This window comes from Perognathus longimembris, chromosome 19 (genome assembly GCF_023159225.1).
Source record: "Perognathus longimembris pacificus isolate PPM17 chromosome 19, ASM2315922v1, whole genome shotgun sequence".
NCBI classification, from domain to species: Eukaryota; Metazoa; Chordata; class Mammalia; order Rodentia; family Heteromyidae; genus Perognathus; species Perognathus longimembris.
This window is the reverse complement of record NC_063179.1, coordinates 32832237-32852498: the sequence shown is the minus strand read 5'-3', so window position 1 is coordinate 32852498 and position 20262 is coordinate 32832237. Positions and strand designations below refer to the sequence as shown.

The window sequence follows — 20262 nt, the reverse complement described above, 5'->3', positions numbered from 1 at the left end:
GGGCTCAGGAAGACCTCCCGATTACTCATCCCCCCAAACAAGAAGAGTGAGGTGGCATGCAGCACGGCTCTGGGATTCTGGGTAGGGAGGCTCCCCTTTAAAGGCAGCGTTGCCCAGCAGCCGGGGCTACGGAGGCCGCGTTCCGAGACCACCGGAGGAACGTGTGTTGGAGCAAAAGCTCCAGACCGCGCACCACGCTCCGCCCCTCCAGCCAGCACCCGAGCTCGGGGAGGGCTCTGCAGGTCGGAGGGGCGGGCTCTGCAGGTCGGAGGGGCGGGCTCTTCAGGTCGGAGGGGCGGGGCCGTCGGTTCTGATTGGCGGTCCGTGCCGGCTTGGGGTTTCCCCGGCCCCGCCCCGCCGCCGCGGCCGTCGCCGCCGCTGCTCCGCTGCCCGCGAGGCCGAGCTGTGGCGGATCCCGTGCTGCCCGGCGGGAGGGGCCCGCGCTGCGTTCCTCCCTCTACCGGTCCTCATCTTTAAAGCACGAGTCCACACGCTCCGCCTGTTGGATAGGGCGCTGGGCACCGGACAGGGAGCAGTCGAAGCGGGCCAGGGCCGACCCGGGAGGGCCTGAGGCGACCGGGTCAACGCGGCTTGGCACGCCGGTGCCTCAGCCCCGACCGAGTGTTTGCGGGAGCTGTGAGGGGAGGGGTCGCGGGAGCCATTGTTGGCAGTCCGAGTGTCGCCTGGTCCCAAGTCTGCCCTCTCGGATCGGGAGGAGCAGTAGCCGGCCCTTGGACGCGGGCTCGAGACTCGGGTACCTGAAGCTGCCCGCCGCGCTGAGCGCCGCCGCCCGCAGCCCAGGTGGAGACCATGTTTGACAAGACGCGGCTGCCGTACGTGGCCCTGGATGTGACCTGCGTGTTGCTGGGTACGTAGGCGCCGCGGGCCCGAGGGGCGTGCGTGCGTGCGCGCGAGCCGGGTGGGCGGGGTGGGACGGTGCGCCCTGGCCGGGGTCCCCCCGGCGGGGACGCCTACCGAGTCGCTGCGGCGCGTGGGGTGGGTGTGCCTGATGCGGGCGCGGCTGCCGAGCGCGACGCGGCGCGGGGCGGGGGTGCTTCCGCAGCGCGGGACCCCGCTTTGAAGCCTGCACCCCAGCTCCCGCGTGGCCCCCCACTGCCTTGTCTGTCGCCCACTCGGTGCGCTGAGCCCGGCCCTGCTTTGCGCCTCTGCGCTCGGTCCTTCGCTCCTGTCCTCTGTGTCTCGCAGGCGGGGTGGCTGCTCCCCCTTTTCTACTGTAGAGAATCCCGGCCACTGGCTCATCAGGTTCTATAGAGAACCTGGCCTGGAAGCCCGGAGGTGGGGGTGTTACCAGGGGCTTCTCAAGTAGCAGGCGCCAGTTCCTGGTTTAATCTTACTTGTGAGAAAGTTTAATTTTTCAGCTATAAAAGGCTAGAAGGCTCCTAATTAGAAGGTGTTGCCAGGTTGTAAATTGTCAGGTTGTAAGTCGGGATGAGGATGCCAGGTTCCTGCCTGTAGGTCTGAAGACGCTAGCTTTAGGGTGGAGGGGAGGGGGCCGTGTGTGTGTGTGTGTGTGTGTGTGTGTGTGTGTGTGTGTGTGTGTGTGTCAGACTGCGGTGGTTTCCTTTTCTGCGCAGACCCTGCGGTGGTTTAGCTTTCCATCTCCTGTCTGAAGACGCTAGCTTTAGGGTGGAGGGGAGGGGGCCGTGTGTGTGTGTGTGTGTGTGTGTGTGTGTGTGTGTGTGTGTGTGTGTGTGTGTGTGTGTGTGTGTGTGTGTGTGTGTGTGTGTGTGTGTGTGTGTGTGTGTGTGTGTGTGTGTGTGTGTGTGTGTGTGTGTGTGTGTGTGTGTGTGTGTGTGTGTGTGTGTGTGTGTGTGTGTGTGTGTGTGTGTGTGTGTGTGTGTGTGTGTGTGTGTCAGACTGCGGTGGTTTCCTTTTCTGCGCAGACCCTGCGGTGGTTTAGCTTTCCATCTCCTGTGACAACCCTGCAAGGAGCTGCAGCAAACTTGACGTTGTTTTCTGATCGAAAGACTTCAGTTCCAGGGGTTTCTGGTTGCCAGGTGCTTCTTCCTCCTTAGGATGAGAAAGACTTGGACTCATTTGGATAAAGGGATAGATGTTGGAAGGAGTGGCTTTGACTTTTAGTTAAAATATGTATTAGACCAGGCAGTTATGTTAGGGAAAACAACAAGACCTGTTGGAGGTTTGGTAGTGCGACTCCTGTTTAAGTAGTTCTGGCAAGTCCTCAGATCCGAGATGCCTGCCTTGGCTTTCTGGCGTTCACGATGCCAGTCTGCATATTGGCTTCTTAGGGGGAAGAAGTTTCCTCCTGTTTTAACCCAGTAGTTCCAGTGTGTTCAACTCTCTTTACATTTAGGTGTTTACAATCTTAACAAGTTCATATAAATTTTGGTATTTTTTTACCTCTCAGGAAAATTTCTTTTTTTGTAGTTGTACAAAGGGGTTCAAATTCTATTAAGTCAGGTTATGAGTACAATGCTTCTTGGTCATTGTCACCTCTTCATTCTCCCCTGTTTTCCTTCTCCCCTACCCTCCTTACATAGTTCAGTTTTTATTGCTGTTATTAAGGAGTTGTAAAAAGGAGTTCAAATTCCACAAGTCAGGTTGAGTGCAATGCTTCTTGATCACTGTTACCCCTTCCTTCACCTTACATTTTTTTTTACATAACCTACATTGGATATAATAACTACATTTGCTTATCCTTCCTCTATTCCTGTGGGGGGAAAATCTGTTTGGTATCTATGAAACTTCTTTATTATCAGAACACTTCCTATGTAGCCCATTGTGAATTTTAGGTGATGGGGATACAGTTTTAGACAATCTTTAGGCCAAGTGTGATGGTGTACTCTATAATCCCAGCACTTGGGAGGCTGAGGCAGGAAGCTCTTGAATTCTAGGCCTGCCTGGATTGAATAGCCATATTCTGTTTCAAACACACACACACACACACGCACGCACCTTAATATACTTATAAATTTACTTGCAATGAAAAGTTTACTTTTGGTAAAGATGTTAAATTAGAATGCATTTTAATATTTACTGATCATCAAACAGCTATACTTCAGTGAAAGGAGAGGAAAATGTTTAATTAGAAATAATTTTGTTAGTTTTGGTGTATTGTCACATATTTTATACTTTATAGTCATGTATCAACCTCTCTTACCATATGGGATTATTAACTTGTAAAATAAGGTGTTTCCTTCCTAGAGACCTAACAATAACAAAGAGGGATGAAACATAATATATGCTGCTCTTAGGTAGCTGCAGCTAATGTTATTAAATATAAACCTATATACAAGTTCCATTTTTTGGGGGGGTAGGTCATGGGGCTTGAACTCTGGGACTAGGGAGTGTCTCTGAGCTCTTCAGCTCAAGGCTAGTGCTAGCTTTATCACTTGAGACACAGTACCACTTCTGGTTTTCTGGTGGTTAATTGGAGATGAGTCTCACAGACTTTCCTGCCAGGGCTAGCTTTGAACCACAGGAGATCTCAGGCCCCTGAGTAGCTAGGATTACAGGCGTGAGCTACCAGCACCCGGCTAAGTTCTTTTTTTCTTTTCTTTTTTTAAAATCACATATAAGGGAGACTGTATGTAGTACAATTTAACAAATTATAAATTCTGTACCTCTATTTCCAATATGATGCAAACATATAATTGTTTCTTAGAGATTCTACATTGACCTAACTTTTTGAGGAATATGATGACTTTTAAATGTATATATATATATATATATATTTATATATGTATATATTTTGGTCTTTTCTTTTTTGGTACTGGGGATTGAACCAGGACTTTGCACTTGCTAGGCAAGTGCTTTGCCAATGAACTACATCCCAGCCCAAAGGGGTCTGTTCTTTTTTTTTAACTACATTTTTTTTTTGTCTTTTCTTTTTTGGTACTGGGGATTGAACCCAGGATGTTGCACTTGCTAGGCAAATGCTTTATGATGACTTTTAATAAGATATCTAAAACGTCATTAGTGGTTTCACAAAAAGCTCTTTTTTGTGGACTTGTGAATTTTTAGAAAAAAAACCCAACACTATTTGAAACTTTTTTGGTCCATTGTGGGGCTCGAATTCTGGGCCTGGGTACTGTTCCTGAGCTCTTCAGTTTAAGGCTAGTGCTCTATCACGTGAGTCACAGCACTACTTCTGCTTTTCTGGTGGTAATTGGACATGTGTCTCACTGGACTTTCCTTCCTCGGGCTGGCTTTGACTCTTTTTTTTTTTTGGCCAGTCCTGGGCCTTGGACTCAGGGCCTGAGCACTGTCCCTGGCTTCCTTTTTGCTCAAGGCTAGCACTCTGGCACTTGAGCCACAGCACCACTTCTGGCCGTTTTCTGTATATGTGGTGCTGGGGAATTGAACCCAGGGCCTCATGTATACGAGGCAAGCTCTCTTGCCACTAGGCCATATCCCCAGCCCTGGCTTTGACTCTTGATCCTCAGATCTCAGCTTCCTATGTAGCTAGGATTACAGGCATGAGCCACTGGTGCCCCGTGACTTCACTTTTTCTAAATAGTAAGTACCGGGCTAGAAATGTGGCTTACTGGTAGAGTGCTTGCCTAACATGCATGAAGCCCTGTGTTTAATTCCTCAGTACTACCTACACAGAAAATGCTAGGAGTGGTGCTGTGGTTGAAGTGGTTGAGAGTTAGCTTCGAGCAAAAGAAGCTCAGGGACAGTGTCTAGGCCCTGAGTTCAAGCCCCAAGACTGGCAAAAAAAAAAATAAATAGTAAGTACTTTACTTCCCTAAATAACCTTAATTAGATATGAGATTTAACATCACTTCTCCATTAGAAATAGCAATAAAGGAGAGCCTTGGTACCAACGTCATATCAATGATACAAAACTTTCCATAGTAGCCTTTGGAAAGCTTATATTTCTGTAGTAAACTTAGCATTTTCTAGTGGGAGCATAAGGATCATTTTGTTTTTTTTAAATTTACTGTCAGCAGTAAAATCTTGAGGGCTTGAAGAGGTTATCACTTTGGCCTTAACTTTTACTGTGGTATATCTGCCGATAAGAATTGACTATACCAGCAAAAGGATGATTAAGCATTTTATAAGTACAGGGTTTTGTGAAAGTAATGCATAATTATAATGTGAATATGCTCCAGATTATGTTAATGACCACTCTAACATCATTCTGTATTTCCATTCTAATGTGATGATGTTATGTGATTTTGTTTCAAAAGTACTTTATAATTTTACTAAGAGTAATGCTTCTGAAGTGGGATTAAACATGCTGTATGTATATGTATATATATTTATGTGTGTATTTCTGCCCCTAAATTGTCTTTATCATCATTGTACAACATTAATTCCTCTATATACGCATGCTTAAATTATTAGTCCTTTCAGTGTAAATCCTTGGAAACAGAATGAGAATTTTGATAGATAACCTATATTTGATTCTTTTCTGAAATAAAGTCATCTTGCTCTGGTTCTTTTGATGAATGGGTCTGTCGTTGTAGAAAAGGCCATATTTATAGAGGATGATGAAGGACTGGTATGAAAGTGGCTGTGTATTCAACTATATCTTAGATACAGTTTATTAGTGTTCTGTTGCTAAGAATCATTCCCTATTTTTGTCAACATGTCAATAATGGACTCTGAAATCATTAATTGATTACATGTACATTGATTGAAGGCCAGCTTTGTACCTTGTTATGTGCTGATGATACAAAGATGAACAATCTTTGCCCTATATAGTACATAGTGTATAGTATATATATAAAGCAGGTATGAATGCCCTTGGATCGATATAGAAATGGCTCTTTACCCTTAGAGATGCAGCATTGCCAGAAGTTGCTTAGACTCTGCTCTGTATTTATATGTTTATGGGTTATTTGCAGGACGTCCCATGATGTCTAGAATATTTGGAGGGAACTAATCAAAACCTTTCTCTGTGTCTGTGTTTTGCTTTGTGGCAGTCATTTAGAATACCCTTCTGTTCTATATATTCTCCATTTGCTACTCCAGATCTTTGCTCCACCCTCCTCTGTCCTTTGGGAAGCAACTTCCATTGAATACCTCATCTGAACCCTTGCTTTTATAAAGAGCCAGTTCCCTCCTGATGGATTTGTGTTGCAAGGGCTTTTCTGTGTTCTATGAGTAGGTCACAACGAAAATTCAATAGCCTTTTCTGTCAGCTAGCTACAGTTACAGATCTTTCTGGCTTCTGGTAACCCTTCTCTAGTTCCTTTAGACTTAGAGATGTTAATTTTTTTGTGATGCTAGATGCTTTCTCCAACCCTACCTACATCTTCTGGAATGGTTCCTTTAGTAAATTCTCCTGAATATATTGTTTGAGTGTTACTGTTCTTTTCTTTTCTTTTTTTATTTTGGCCAGGATTGGGTCAGTAATACCCATCAATGTCCAACCAGATGTGAGGTAGCTCTTCTTTCTAGACATCAATTCTGGCTCCTCTTATTAGCAGATGCAACAGGTGTCTTTGGGCCTGAGTGTTGGCTTTCTTAGGAGGGAACAGGTTATGATTTCCTTACCATGCTCTAAATGTGGAGTCAGTAGGTAGAGAACAAAATCTGGCAGCAAAAGTAGTGATTGTTACCACTGGTGGTTGTGGAATCCTTATGCCTTGTTACTCCAATATTGATTACCTCAAATATGGATGTCATTTGTTATTACTATAATGCTGACATCATTCTACCCTACCCCTGAGGAACGGTATCTTTCCTAATCTCCAATCTGAATCCCTTCATTAAAGAGTTCGTAGAGGGGTTGGAGGAAATATTGTGGAAAGATCCATACTTGCTAAATAGACTTTTGCATTTTGTGCCTTCCCCTTTCTAATACTGATTTCTTCTTTCACTTACTATTTAACACATTTGTTGATTAGTGGGCACTAGGTTTTGGTAGGTACTGAAGATAAAAATAAGTAGGAGACAGTGCCTAACTTCTTGCAATTTTGACTTCTATTAGCTCCAACTAAGGAAATTTCTATTGCTTCTAATGAAAGTTTGCTAGTATTATTTCCTTACTTAATTTAATTTTTCTTGTTGCTTTCACTCACCGTGAGGGAAGGAATCTCAAAAAATGAACAAAACTGTCAAATTGGCATATTCTTGGGTCAGACTGGAATCCTATTGCAAAGCTTTTTCTTATGTTAAGTGAGCATTTTTAAAAAAAATTTTATTGTAAAACTGAGGTACAGAGAAGTGAGCAATTTTTTAAATGAAATATTAAAAACATTTTTTCTGTTTATTTTTTATTTATTTTATTTTTTCTTTATTGTCAAAGTGTGATACAGAGGGGTTACAGATTCATATGAAAGGCAGTGAATACATTTCTTGTCCTACTTGTTACCCCCTCCCTCAGTTTTCCCCCTCACCCCTTCCCCTTCCCCACCAAGAGTTGTGCAGTTGGTTTACTCCAAATGGTTTTGTAAGTATTGCTTTTTTTTTTATCGCTAAGAGCAAAGACTTTTTTTTATTATTAAATTTTATTGACCAGGTGTTGTGCAAAGGGGGTACAGTTACATAATAAGGCAGTGAATACATTTCTTGTGATATCTTACACCCTTATTTTTATTTCCCTTTCCTAGATCAGGTAGGCATATATACAGTATCTAGTGTACCAAAATCATATACAGTAACCACATAGGGTATTTCCACAGGAAATTCACATAGAACTTTAAAGATAACACGTCAACAGTAGAATCCTCCTGTGTCCTTCTCTTGGAAGTATTTTTTTTTTTTTTTTGGACAGTCCTGGGGCTTGGACTCTGGGCCTGAGCACTGTCCCTGGCTTCTTCCTGCTCAAGGCTAGCACTCTGCCACTTGAGCCACAGCGCCGCTTCTGGCTGTTTTCTGTATATGTGGTGCTGGGGAATCGAACCCAGGGCCTCATGTATATGAGGCAGGCACTCTTGCCACTAGGCCATATCCCCAGCCCCGGAAGTATTTCTTTTTGAATGGTTTGTTTTTTTGTTCTTTGTCTCTCGATTTTGGTATTCCCTCTCCCTTCCCCAGTTCTAATACCCATAAAAGCAGTTTATACAGGTAATTTCTTTTAAATTTTAGTGCAGAAATTAATAATAATTGAATAAAGCAAGATTCAATTTTATGTTGTTTACAGAAGATACAAACACAAGTTAAATGTTGAAAATATAGCGTATGAACTCTTAAGCACAAGAAACATGGGACAATTCTACTAATATGAAACAAATATAAGTGGATAGTTTGGAACAAAAGTAGGGGCATAGAAGAAATTGTCACTATTTGGCTCTTAAGATGAATTTTAACTTACATTTACTTTGTTTTGAATAGAGAATAGATTTTGTTTTTCTTTTTTGCCAATCCTGGGACTTGGACTCAGGGCCTGAGCACTGTCCCTGGCTTCCTTTTGCTCAAGGCTAGCACTCTACCACTTGAGCCTCAGTGCCACTTCTGGCTTTTAATCTTTATTCGTCCCATACTTCCTTATTTTCTTCCTTCTGACCTGTGCATCTTCAACCTTTAGGTGTAAATGACAAACAACTCAGGCAAAGGTTTTTTGTTTTTTTTTAAACTGAAACTAATCTAAAGTTGAGAGTGACTTGTTCTTTAAAAAACTGTAGGTTTTTTTTTTTTTTAAACATTAGAAACAACATATTTTGGCAGTGGACATTATACCATACTACATGTATCCAGATTTCATTTTCTTTGTTTACTGTATGACCTTGAGAATGTGTTCTTTTTATGCTTGTTTCCTCAGCTGTATATTGAAGTCAGTTTATAAAGTATTTGCGAAATGCTTTGTACTTACAAAATCTCTTTTTTTGTAGTATTAATTTTTTTAACTCAAGGCCCTGAGACCTCCTCTTTGGTGTTTTCTTTTGGTTGTTGTTGTTTTGTTTTTGTTCGTTTATTTTGCAGGTGGAGTCTATTGAACTGTTCTTCCTAGGCTGGACTTGAACCATGATCCTCCAGTTCTCAGCCTCCTGAGTAGCTGATATTATATGCACGAGACACAAGTGCTGGATTGAAATAATCCTACTACATATAACATAATCATTATATGAGTAAAAAAGTATCACTAACTAGTTTTGCAGAAACTACAAACTGTAAAAAACAAACTGTAAAACATTTTCCATGAGTACTCACAGAATGAATTTAAAGCCTAGTGTTTTATCTATCACGTGTAAAAGCCATATATATGATCTCCAAGCAGTGGTAATTCTAGGCATGGTGGAAATTGATCTGTGTTGGTCTGTGGTAGACTGTAATTAAATAAATGGAAAAACTGATACTTTATACAGTGATAAGTCCTGAGTTTCATTCTATCCCAGAAAATGAGAATTAGCTATCCTTTCACTTTTTATTGCTCAGGCCTTGGCATTGGCTCCTTCCCTTGTTAAAAAGCAGAGTCAATATTCCTAAGATTTTTGAATGACTCTAATTGCACATTGTCATTTGTCAAATTCTGTTATTTCAATTTATCTCTGCAGTTAGCCAAGTAGCAAAGAAAAACTTGTGTAATACTCCCTCTTCCCCTCCTCCTGTTACTCCTGTTTTTCAAATATTGTTGTTAAGCTGAAATTATTTTTCTTTTTTCTTTTTCTTTTTCTTTTTTTTTTTTTCTTTTTTTTTTTTTTTTTGCCATTCCTGGGGCTTGGACTCAGGGCCTGAGCACTGTCCCTGGCTTCTTTTTGCTCAAGGCTAGCACTCTGCCACTTGAGCCACAGCGCCACCTCTGGCCGTTTTCTGTATATGTGGTGCTGGGGAATTGAACCCAGGGCCTCATGTATACAAGGCAAGCACTGCTGCCACTAGGCCATATTCTGTTGTGAAAGTACTGTAAGTTTTTTTGAAGCATTTGACTTTCTGTCATCTGTGTGTGTGTGTGTGTGTGTGTGTGTGCGCACCTGTGCCCATATGCCTGTGCCTGTACATGTGTACACTAATACTGGGGTTTTAACTCAGTTCCTGGGCACCATCCTTTGGCATTATCAAGGCTGGCACTTTACCACTTGAGCCACAGCTTCATTTCCTGCTTTTTTTTTGGCACTTTACCACTTGAGTCACAGCTTCATTTCCTGCTTTTTTTCTTTCGTGTGTGTGTGTGTGTGTTTGTGTGTGTGTGTGTGTCTAATTGGAGATAAGAGCCTCACAGACTTTCCTGCTTGTACTGGCTTCAAACCACAATCCTTAGGTCTCAGCCTTCTGTGTAGTTAATATTATAGGCATGAGCCACTGGTTCTTTGCTTGATTTTGTATCTCATTTAATTATTGAATATACATAATTGCTTAGTACAATTCTGGGAGCTGAAAATACTAGTGTGAAAAAGAGATAAATTCTCCACACTAACATATGAAAATTACAAAGATTTGTAAAGACTTAAGAAAGAATTAATTATGGGGCTGGGGATATGGCCTAGTGGCAAGAGTGCTTGCCTCGTATACATGAGGCCCTGGGTTCAATTCCCCAGCACCACATATACAGAAAATGGCCAGAAGGGGCGCTGTGGCTCAAGTGGCAGAGCGCTAGCCTTGAGCAAGAAGAAGCCAGGGACAGTGCTCGGGCCCTGAGTCCAATCCCCAGGACTGGCCAAAAAAAAAAGAAAGAATTAGGGCCTGGGGATATGGCCTACTGACAAGAGTGCTTGCCTCATATACATGAAGCCCTGGGTTCAATTCCCCAGCACCACATATATAGAAAATGGCCAGAAGTGGCGCTGTGGCTCAAGTGGCAGAGTGCTAGCCTTGAGCAAAAGGAAGCCAGGGACAGTGCTCAGGCCCTGAGTTCAAGGCCCAGGACTGGCAAAAAAAAAAAAAAGAAAGAATTAAAATGGTTATGACAGATGGCAGTCCCAAAGGTAATTCTCTGAGAAAGGGATAATTGAATTGAGAGATGTTTATATTGAGTGTAAGGACAAGGTGGAAGAGGAATTCAAGCATAGGGAAGAGCCAGATTTTGAGAAACAAGAAGGAAAGGGCATTTTATATTAGAAAACAGGCCAGCAATACATGTATACTATACATGTGTATTTTTCTTTCCTGATTCTGAGGATTAAATCCAGGGCCACATGTATACTAGGCAAGTGTTCCTTTTATCCTTTTTTTTTTCTTTTGCTGGCACTAGGCTTGCACTCAGGACCTGGTGTTCTTGCTTGGCTCCCCCCCCCCCCCCCCCCGTCCCCACTCCTTTTCACAGCTGGCACTCTGATAGATTTTTTTTTTTTTTTTTTTTTTTGTGGCAGTCCTGGGGCTTAACTTAGGGCCTGGGTGCTCTCCCCTGAGCCTCTTTGTGTCCAAGGCTAGCACTCTAGCACTTGAGCCACAGCACCTTATCTCAATTTTTCTAAGTAGTTTATTGGAGATATGAGTCTTACAGACTTTCCTGCTCAGGCTAGCTTCAAACCGTGATCCTCAGATTTCAGCCTTCTGAGTAGCTAGGATTACAAGCATGAGCCACTGGTACCCAGTTACCATCTATATATATTCTTAGTAGTAAATTTTGTTTTAAATATAAGGTAACAGAAATAACAGCTAACATTTATTTAGTGCTCCTAGGCAAGGTGTAGGTTGTACAGTCTCAACTGCTTGCCTTAGCAAGAGTTGTTTGGTCATCTCTCTTTTGTAGATGTTGACACTGAGGCGAAGAATAGTTGGGAAACTCACCCAAAACAACCTGGTTAGGAATCAGTGTGAGTCTGCAGTTATAAACACATTTCTGAGGCTTATAAATTTTTTTGCCCCGGTACTGGGGCTTGATCTCGGACTTGAGTTTTGCTTATTTACAGCTAGGGCTATTCCAGCTATGCCATGCTTCTAGCCAACTTTTTTGCTGGTTTTGACCTGCAGTCTTTTTAATTTCAGCCTTTTTAATAGCTATAATTACAAGTGTGTGCCACTGGCACCAGGCTGAGGACTATATCTTTCAAACATTGACTTACTGGTCCAGATTTGGACAAGGTTGTAAGGAGTGAAAAGACAGGCCATAGAGATAGGGGGAATTGGATGACTGTATAAAGCATTGATCATTATAGGACCAAATGTTTTATGACTGTCTTAATTCTGTTTACTGGTGATGTATTTTTCAGAGTCAATTTCTTCTTAACATATGTTGAGCACATATCTGTTTAAAGGAAGCACTTTAATTTTTCATAATTCAAACTCCTAATAACTATTGAGAGTTAGCAACAAGGGTAACTTGTGAGGATGTAACTGGAGGATGTAACTAATTGGCCCTGTTTAGTAACATGCCTATAGTCATTCCTTCACAGGAAAGAAAGAACCTTTGAACTTCCTGTGTTTCGAGTGAATCATGTATTTAGTGTTCATAGTCACCTTTGGTAAGACATTCCAGCAGATATAGTTAGAACCTCGTGGTTTAGTCCTAAGTTGTTACTGCTTGGAAATGTTTCCCAAGTCTTTTTCAGGGTGGGGTGTCTAGGAAAATAACATATAGGAAATGTGTAGCGGATGAGCTTTGCAGTTAATTGGCAGCTTGTTAAACCAGGTTCTGCTTTGCCCTTTGGTTTATTTGCACCAACTTTAGGGAGTGATGGATAGACTGCTTTTGAGTGGTACATAGAGAAAACAAACCCCATTATTTGAAACTTATGAATGTGCTTTGGTAAATATTTTAACATAAAGTAAAAATAATGTCATAAAGTTCTGTGAAGTGTGTAGTGTTAATCCCATTTTATATTGTACCACCAGGAGTACAAAAATGGTTGGAAAAATAAAACCTATACATATCTTAATAGTTTCCTGCTTACCATAGAAGGCAAACTCATAAGAAATTAAAGTAATACTGTATAAGTTATTGAGTGCCTATGATGTCTAAACACTTGAGACTACCAAGAATGAATGAAACAAGTTCTTCATCTTCTAGAGGTACACAGAACCTTGGAAGGGGAGATAGTCAGACATTTGAATGAAGTCTGGCTTTAATATTTAGGGACCTTTTCCCCTGGTACCATGTTCTTCTATCAGCAGAGATAAGAAGTTTTGAGAGCATTACTTTTGGCTATTGCTAAATTCTGGAAATAATTTCTGCAGCAAGTTCAGTATGCCAATCTGTACTTATTATCATATTATGAGTGCTTAGAAAATATGTGGCATGTGGTAGTCATTGAGTTATTTGTCACATGAGTGAATAGGCAATATACATAAGTAAGCTACTCTTGAGATATTTGTTACTGTGATATTGGGCAAGTCACCTCAATTGCCTATGAGTTTCCTCATCCAATGAGGAAAACAATGATGCTAATAGTGCTATGAAATTAGATGAGATAATGTATGAGACAATGTTTGTTGTACATTTAGAATATTCCTGACCTGAAGTAGGCATTAAAGTGTTGCTCTTATTATCATTATTAACTTAGTAAACTAATGTTATATCATATAGTATTTAAATGTGATTTTTATGTACTAGTGACTTTTCTTTTGGAACATTGTTTAATGTAGTCCTAGATTGAAGATGTACCCTAGTTCATATTTTAGTTCCCAGTTCCTAGATTACTATGAGAAATGGTCAATTACTTCTAAGTGTTTCTTTCTGGAACCAAATGCCTCATTATACTTCTGATTATATTTCTGGATGAGCAGTATTCACATAGCTCATAGATAGGGTATCTGAATGAATGTGCATTATTTGAGAGAAAACAATTAATTAAAATAATTAAAGGTGCTTGTGATAGAGATGACATAGTTTGAATTGTTATAACTTTTCCTAATACTAAGCTGCAAAACATGAAGGTATTGAGTATACCCTAGGTGAAAACTTCATACTGCTTCTCTTTATTAACTTAGTTTAATCAATGAGAATTTAAGAGAATAATGTGTAGTTGGGCACTGGTGGCTCATGCCTGTAATCCTAGCTAGTCAGGAGGCTGAGATCTGAGGATTGCCATTTGAGGCCAGTCCAGGCAAGAAAGTCTGTAAGACTTGTATTTCCAATTAACTCCCAGAAGAAGTGGAGTTGTGGCTCCACATGGTAGAGCCATGAGCACAAAAGCTCAGGGGTAGCACCCAGGACCGGAGTTCGAGCTCTACTATTGACAAAAAAAAATGTGTTTAATGATCACACTCATTTCTAGTGTTTTGAGATGGTTCTGAATTTAGTTAATGATCTTCAGCTGAGATAGTTTGTTAACTATATGACCAAATAAAAATAAAATTAATGCTTTTATAAAATTTTTCCTTAAACACCTTAAAAATAAACTCCCAGTTAGAGAAACTTTACTTATGCATTATAGCACAGGCAAGTGATACTTGTTATATATTTTTTTTTTCAGAGAGCATAGGTAATAGGCAGGACCCTTAAGTAAAAGGTGAACAATTTACATGATTTGAAGAGAAACCAGAGTATTGAGACAGGAATTTAAAATTGTCCTTTCTAAATATTTTCTATGTCTGACCCAGTGGTCTAGTTGGAGAAAATGTTTCCCTGATGCTATCAAAACTTGTTAGACAAGTTATGGGTAATGCTTACTTGACAGCTTGTGTTGGACATCTGTATTAAAACTTACTTTATGTCCTGAAGTATGAGTGAAATTCTAAGTGTGTCACTGAATAAAGTCTAGTTTTTAACAAAATTTGAAAACAAATGGGTTATTTCTTCATTTGGACATAAGTGTTTGTATGAGTTTTCCAGTCACATTTTGACATTGTATATGATTTTTTAGGGAAGAGCAATTAGTGTAATTTTATTTAGAGTTCAAAGTGTGATTAATAGAAGGAGCTATTAGTTTGGAAGTCAGATTCTAGTTTTGCCTCTATGCCTGTCCTTTGGGTAACTCTTAGCATGCAATTTCAATAAAACTTTATTAAAATGTTTCATATTTCATCAACATATGAAACACATTTTTATTTGTTTCTGTTAGTGTATAAAAACATTCAAAATTCTTTTATATTGATAAGATATATAAAAGTTTAAGTATAGACATCACCTGTCACTTGGACAAGTCTCCTAAGTTGAAAGTTTTATTTTCTTTGAAAGGGTCTGGGTCTATGTCTTTACTTGTGTGTCCTCCTTGGCATATGACCCAGTGTTTTCCACTATAAGGTAGCATTTATTTATTCCACAAATATTACTTGCTCATGTATTGCTTGCTAGGCATTGTTTTAGGTAGTAGAGATGCGAATAATCCCCCAGATAAAATATAAAAATGTCTCACACCTATAATCCCAACTTCATGGGAGGCTAAGATCTGAGGATTGAGGTTTGAAGTCCTGGAGACTTCACAAAAGAGACAGCAAAGCAACAACAACATCAACAAAAAAAACCTGGAACTAGCTTAGTGCTGGTTACTCATGCCTGTGACCCTAGTTACTCAGAAGGCTGAGATCTGAGGATTGCCATGGGAAGCGAGTCTAGGTAGGAAAGGTTACGAGACTCTCATCTCCAATTAGCCACTTAGTTTATCGTGGCTCCAAGTGGTAGAGTGTTAGCCTTGAACACAAAAGCTCAAGGACAGCAGCCAGGCCTTGAGTGCAAGCCCTAAAAAAGCGGGAACTGGAGCTGTGGCTCAGATAATAAATAGAGCACCAGCCATTTTTGAAAAAGTCCAGTGAGCGTGGGAGGCCAAGAATTCAAACTTCCTCACTTTTCCTGCCCCATGAAGCAATAAATGTTCATGAAGAAGTATGGGTACTATAGTAGTTTATAAAAATAAGTTTTTTTTTTTGTTTTTGTTGGTCATGGGGCTTGAACTCAGGGTCTGGGCATTGTCCCTGAGCCCAAGGCTCTACTACTTGAGCCATAGCGCCTCTTGAAAAGATGTTTTAAGGATAGAGAATAGATTAGCTTTAAAAAAAATCATTACTTTAGGGCTGAGATGTAGCTTAGTGGTAGAATATGTGCTGAGCATGTTCAAGGCCCTAATTTCGATCCCCAGCATCTCTTTTCTCCCAATTTTCTTTGTCTATAGAGTAGAATAAATAGATCAGAGCAGAGAAGAGATATTTTAGGGAGATCTGTTAGAAGGCTTTGAAGTAGTCTTAAGTGAGTAGGGAGACTGAGAAGATGGTGATGGAAATGAAAAAAAGTGGGTAGATTTGAGATATGGGAAGTAAAGGTAACTAGTATGTGCTTTTTTTGGTCTTGTTTTCCACAGTGGCAGTTGTTTATAGTATAGTACCAGTATTGAATGTTTGCTCTTAGCCTTAAGGCTAAGAAATCATTTGTAGAATTCTTTCTTTGCTTCAGTTTATCTGTGTTTAAAATAACTGTTGTACATTCTGGGAAAGTGAATATGTGACTTGTTACAACAATAATCATAACCATTAAAAAAAAGAACTTCCAAAACTTTTTGTCTTATATTGTATGACTTAAAAAAAAGTCTGTGTTTTAAACAAAGTGTTCTAATTTAGATATGCCAATTTGGTAACTTCCTGACAAAGTAAGAATTTTTACTGCTTTTCTTCTCAGGCACTAAAATTAGTGTAACTTTATTTTAGTTTGTGGAGCATTGCCATTTTATAATTTCAGACCGTTAAAGATGGATCCACATAAATACTTTTAGGATCTAAAATATATTTTTGTTGAGGATTATGAATTGTATTATGTCTTAGGATGTGTGGTCTCAGATATGGATTTTTGTTTATTTTAAATTATTGTTTGTAGGTTTTTTCTTTACCTCTTTTTCTTTCTCTCCCCCTCTTCCCTACTCTCTTCCCTCCCACATTCTCTCTCTCTCTTTCTCTCTCTCTCTCCCCCTCTCCCTCTCCCTCTCCCTTCCTCTCCCCCCCCAGCATGTTAGGTAAGTGCTCTATCACTGACATATCCACAGCCTCTGTTTATAAATTCATGATTTTTTTCCTACACATAGTTTAAAAATAAAATTTGTATTATTATTATAAAGGTGATGTACAGAGGGGTTACAATTACATATGTCAGGTAATAAGTACATTTCTTTTGGGACAATGCTAACCCTTCCCTCTACACATATTTTGAGCACTGAAATTATTTGTGCCTATGAAATCAAGTCAGTTTGATTACTTTTTAAGTTTGGTTAAAGGGGGGTTCCTTAAAGGTTTTAAATTTTCACTCAATCACTAGCCTACACACTTCTGAGATATTTATAACTAAGTGAATCTTCTCCTTAATTAACTATCCTGTATAATCTTTTGAACTTTGTTGGCTGTTTAAGTCTCTGAAGAAAAAGACAGACTATAAATATGTGATGAAGTGTTCCTGTTACCTACTATAGATTTTACAAGTTAAAATGTAGTGGTACACAGCTATAATTCTAGTTAGTGAGGAGGCTGAACCAGGAAGATCATGAGTTTAAGGCCAGTTTGGGCTCTACAGTGAGACTTTGTTTTAAAAAGTGCTTTGTATTGGAGGAGTTCATCATATTTTTTTCCCTCTCACCAAGAGTATATAGTTTAAAATGTATTTTAATCTTTTGAGTTTGGAAACATGTAGTATTTTGTATATAGGTTTGGCATAGTCCTTCCAGTTTCTAGGTTTCTGAGTCCTCGATAATACAGACTAGTGCTATTAAGTTCTAGGTTAGCTCTTTCTGTGATTTCTAGTCAAGTATGACTTGCACATTTTCTCAGATTTATTCATAATTAATTGGTAACTAAAAGTCTAACAAAAGAAGAGAGATATTACTAGTACTATTTTCACTACCACTAGAGATGATGTCATTTTCCTTATTTTCTTAAATTAGTTTACATTAATTATACATAGTGAGGGGTTTTCATTATTACACTTTCACACGTTTACAATCATTCTTACCCTTTTTATCACTCTTCCTTCCCCCTTCTTTAAAACAATTTCAATAGGTGTCATTGTTCTATTTTCATAATTACAGTCAATCTACTTTGACTGCATTCATCATCTTTCATCCTTCTTTTTAGCCTAACCTCCGGTACTTTAACATTTTGGTTGTATCTCTTGCCAGTGGGTTTTTTTTTTGTTTTTTTTTTTGCTAATCCTGGGGCTTGAGCTCAGGGACTTGGCACTGTCCTTGAGCTGCTTTTGCTCAAGGCTAGCACTCTACTACTTGAGCCACAGCTCCACTTCCAGCTTTTTCTGTGTATGTAGTACTGAAGAATCAAACCCAGGGCTTCACTTCATGCAGGCTAGGCAAGAACTATACCACTAAGCCACATTCCTAGCCCTGCCAGTGGGTTTTTAAATGTATATATTCCCACACTTAAAAAAAACAACACTCTTTTAAAAAACAAAGTTGGCATATTACTGCATTTATTTGTAATTCTTTTGAGGTGGGATTCCCACTCTGTTGTGATCATATTCTGTTCCTGAACTTATGGGCTCAAGCAATCTGTTTCAGCCTCCTAAGTAGCAGAGATTACAGGTGTGTCTACCATGCTCTATTTATATTCTTGGTATAAATGAAGAATTTTCTACAAATTTTTATGGCTATATGATATTTCATTGTCTGTATTTGACATAAGCAATTTTATTGTCATTTTAGTATATTTATCTGCAGTTTTGTGCAGTTATATTGCATATGTTACTTTGTAGAAACTTTGGAAACCTTTGGTCACCCATCCCAGACCTTCTCAATGTACTTGGGCCTATTCTGTCCCTTCTTTCCTTTTCCCTTTTCCTCTAAACTCCATTAACAACAAGATCAGATCAAGTTGACAGGTTATTCTTTAATTTATTATCAGATGATAAACAGTCTGACTTTGTGAATTCAGGGATTAAAGAGACATTTTATTTGTAGAGGTAATTATGAAGCATGGATTAAGTATGGTGGATTTATGTTTCATCTAGTTCATGGGGGAACTGCAAGAGAACAGGGGAGAAAAATAAGGGAATAAACATTTGTTAAGTCTTCTTAATATGCCAGATACCACATTAGACTTATCATTTAGTTTAGTTTACAACAGTTTGGGGGAGGTAAATAAAAATTTATTTTCACTTAGTAGATCAGGAAAATGAACTCAGGCAAGAAATTTGCCCACACTTACTTAAGTAGCAACTGGGAGAATGCCAGAAGTAAACCCTGTCAGGTATATTTGACTTCCTGACTTTCTTCAGGACTCCACCCTGCCACACCAAAGGAAGGATTCCAGAAGTACCCTAATAGAAGCTAGACTAGCAAGTAAGACTTAGCCAGGGACTGGGAGTGAGATCATTGTATAGAGCTTGTCAAGAGGTTTGAAACAAGCAATGGGCGTAGAGAGATAAGATGATGTTTAAACCAACTTTGAGTAGTATTAAAAAAAATTACATGTAGTAAAATTCACACTTGGCATTTAGAATTTAGTCATGTAACTACAACACTGTCAAGCTACTTAATTGGTCAGTTCCTCCTCTCTTCATTGGCCTTTTATTCTCTCATGCTTTTCCTTGTAACCTACTCCTCCCACTTGCCTTCTGCTCTATCTAGTAATCACTGAGCTGTTCTGTATCCTATAATTTAATGTAAATGAAACTCAAATAATTCATGTTAATGGAGTAATATGCAGTCTTTTGAATCTGATCTCAGCATAATGCGTTTCTAGGTAGGCCAGCCATTTATGTTTTACAATCATTCTGTACAGTTTTCTAACTTTTCTTTTTACTCTTTCAAAATGTTATTCCCAACTGGATTTTTATGTGGCTAAGAAAGTATGAAGTTATAGTCTCAAGTACCAAAGAAATTTCAGATTCATGGTAAGTGCCCAGAGAAGAAAAGAAAAAAGAAAAAAATATGGACTGTCTGTCAGTCATCTCTTTGCTTATATATAGAAGTTTGCATGGAAAGTTTGCTACTGATTGTGACCTTTGTCAGCTCAAAAAATAAAAGGAACAGCTGTTTCCATAAGGAGTGGGAGAAATGAATCTTGTTTGTGGCCACTTGGCACTGCTTCTATGTGTCTTTCTGGGGAGGAACAACAGGTGATCCACTTCCTGATTTTAATTTTTATTAGGGCATGATTACATAGCATATTTATTATATTTTTGTTTAAATTTTTATTGTAAAGGTGATAGAGGGGTTACAGTTACATAAGTCAGGTAATGAGTACATTTCTTTTTGAACCCTTACCACATTTTCTCCCATTTTCCCCCTCCTAACCGTACTCCCCCACAAGTTGTTTAGCTTGTGTCTAGTGAGTATCACTGCTGCATTAGTTCACCCTTTGCCCCGCCATTTCTGTGCTCTCCCTTTTTCCTCCCTCAAACAGACAAACTTACATACAAGACAAAAAGTGCAGAAATCACAAACAGTGACAAAGGGGAAAAAACCTACAAAAAGTAAAATAACAAAAAAACTTCATTTTCATTTCTTGGAGTTCATTTCTATGAATATTTTATATGATTATATACACATAGCTATTGAGGCTTTGTGATTCTCTCCTAAG

At 39.6% G+C, this 20262-nt stretch overlaps 1 protein-coding gene across 3 annotated transcripts in view; it reads left to right on the top strand.

Annotated features, from left to right (window-relative positions):
* The first annotated feature begins 377 nt into the window (after nt 1-377).
* Nucleotides 378-20262, top strand: part of Plpp1 (phospholipid phosphatase 1) — an 87500-nt gene continuing 67615 nt past the window's right edge. For 2 of the 3 annotated variants that reach the window (XM_048368518.1, XM_048368516.1), the window contains exon 1: nt 382-868. Coding sequence is in view for 2 of the 3 variants with exons in the window: in XM_048368516.1 (XP_048224473.1) it covers nt 811-868 (58 nt within the window). In the remaining variant the exon portion in view is untranslated. Of the gene's footprint in view, nt 869-20262 lie in introns of all 3 variants that reach the window. The other variant, XM_048368515.1, reaches the window with a different exon arrangement.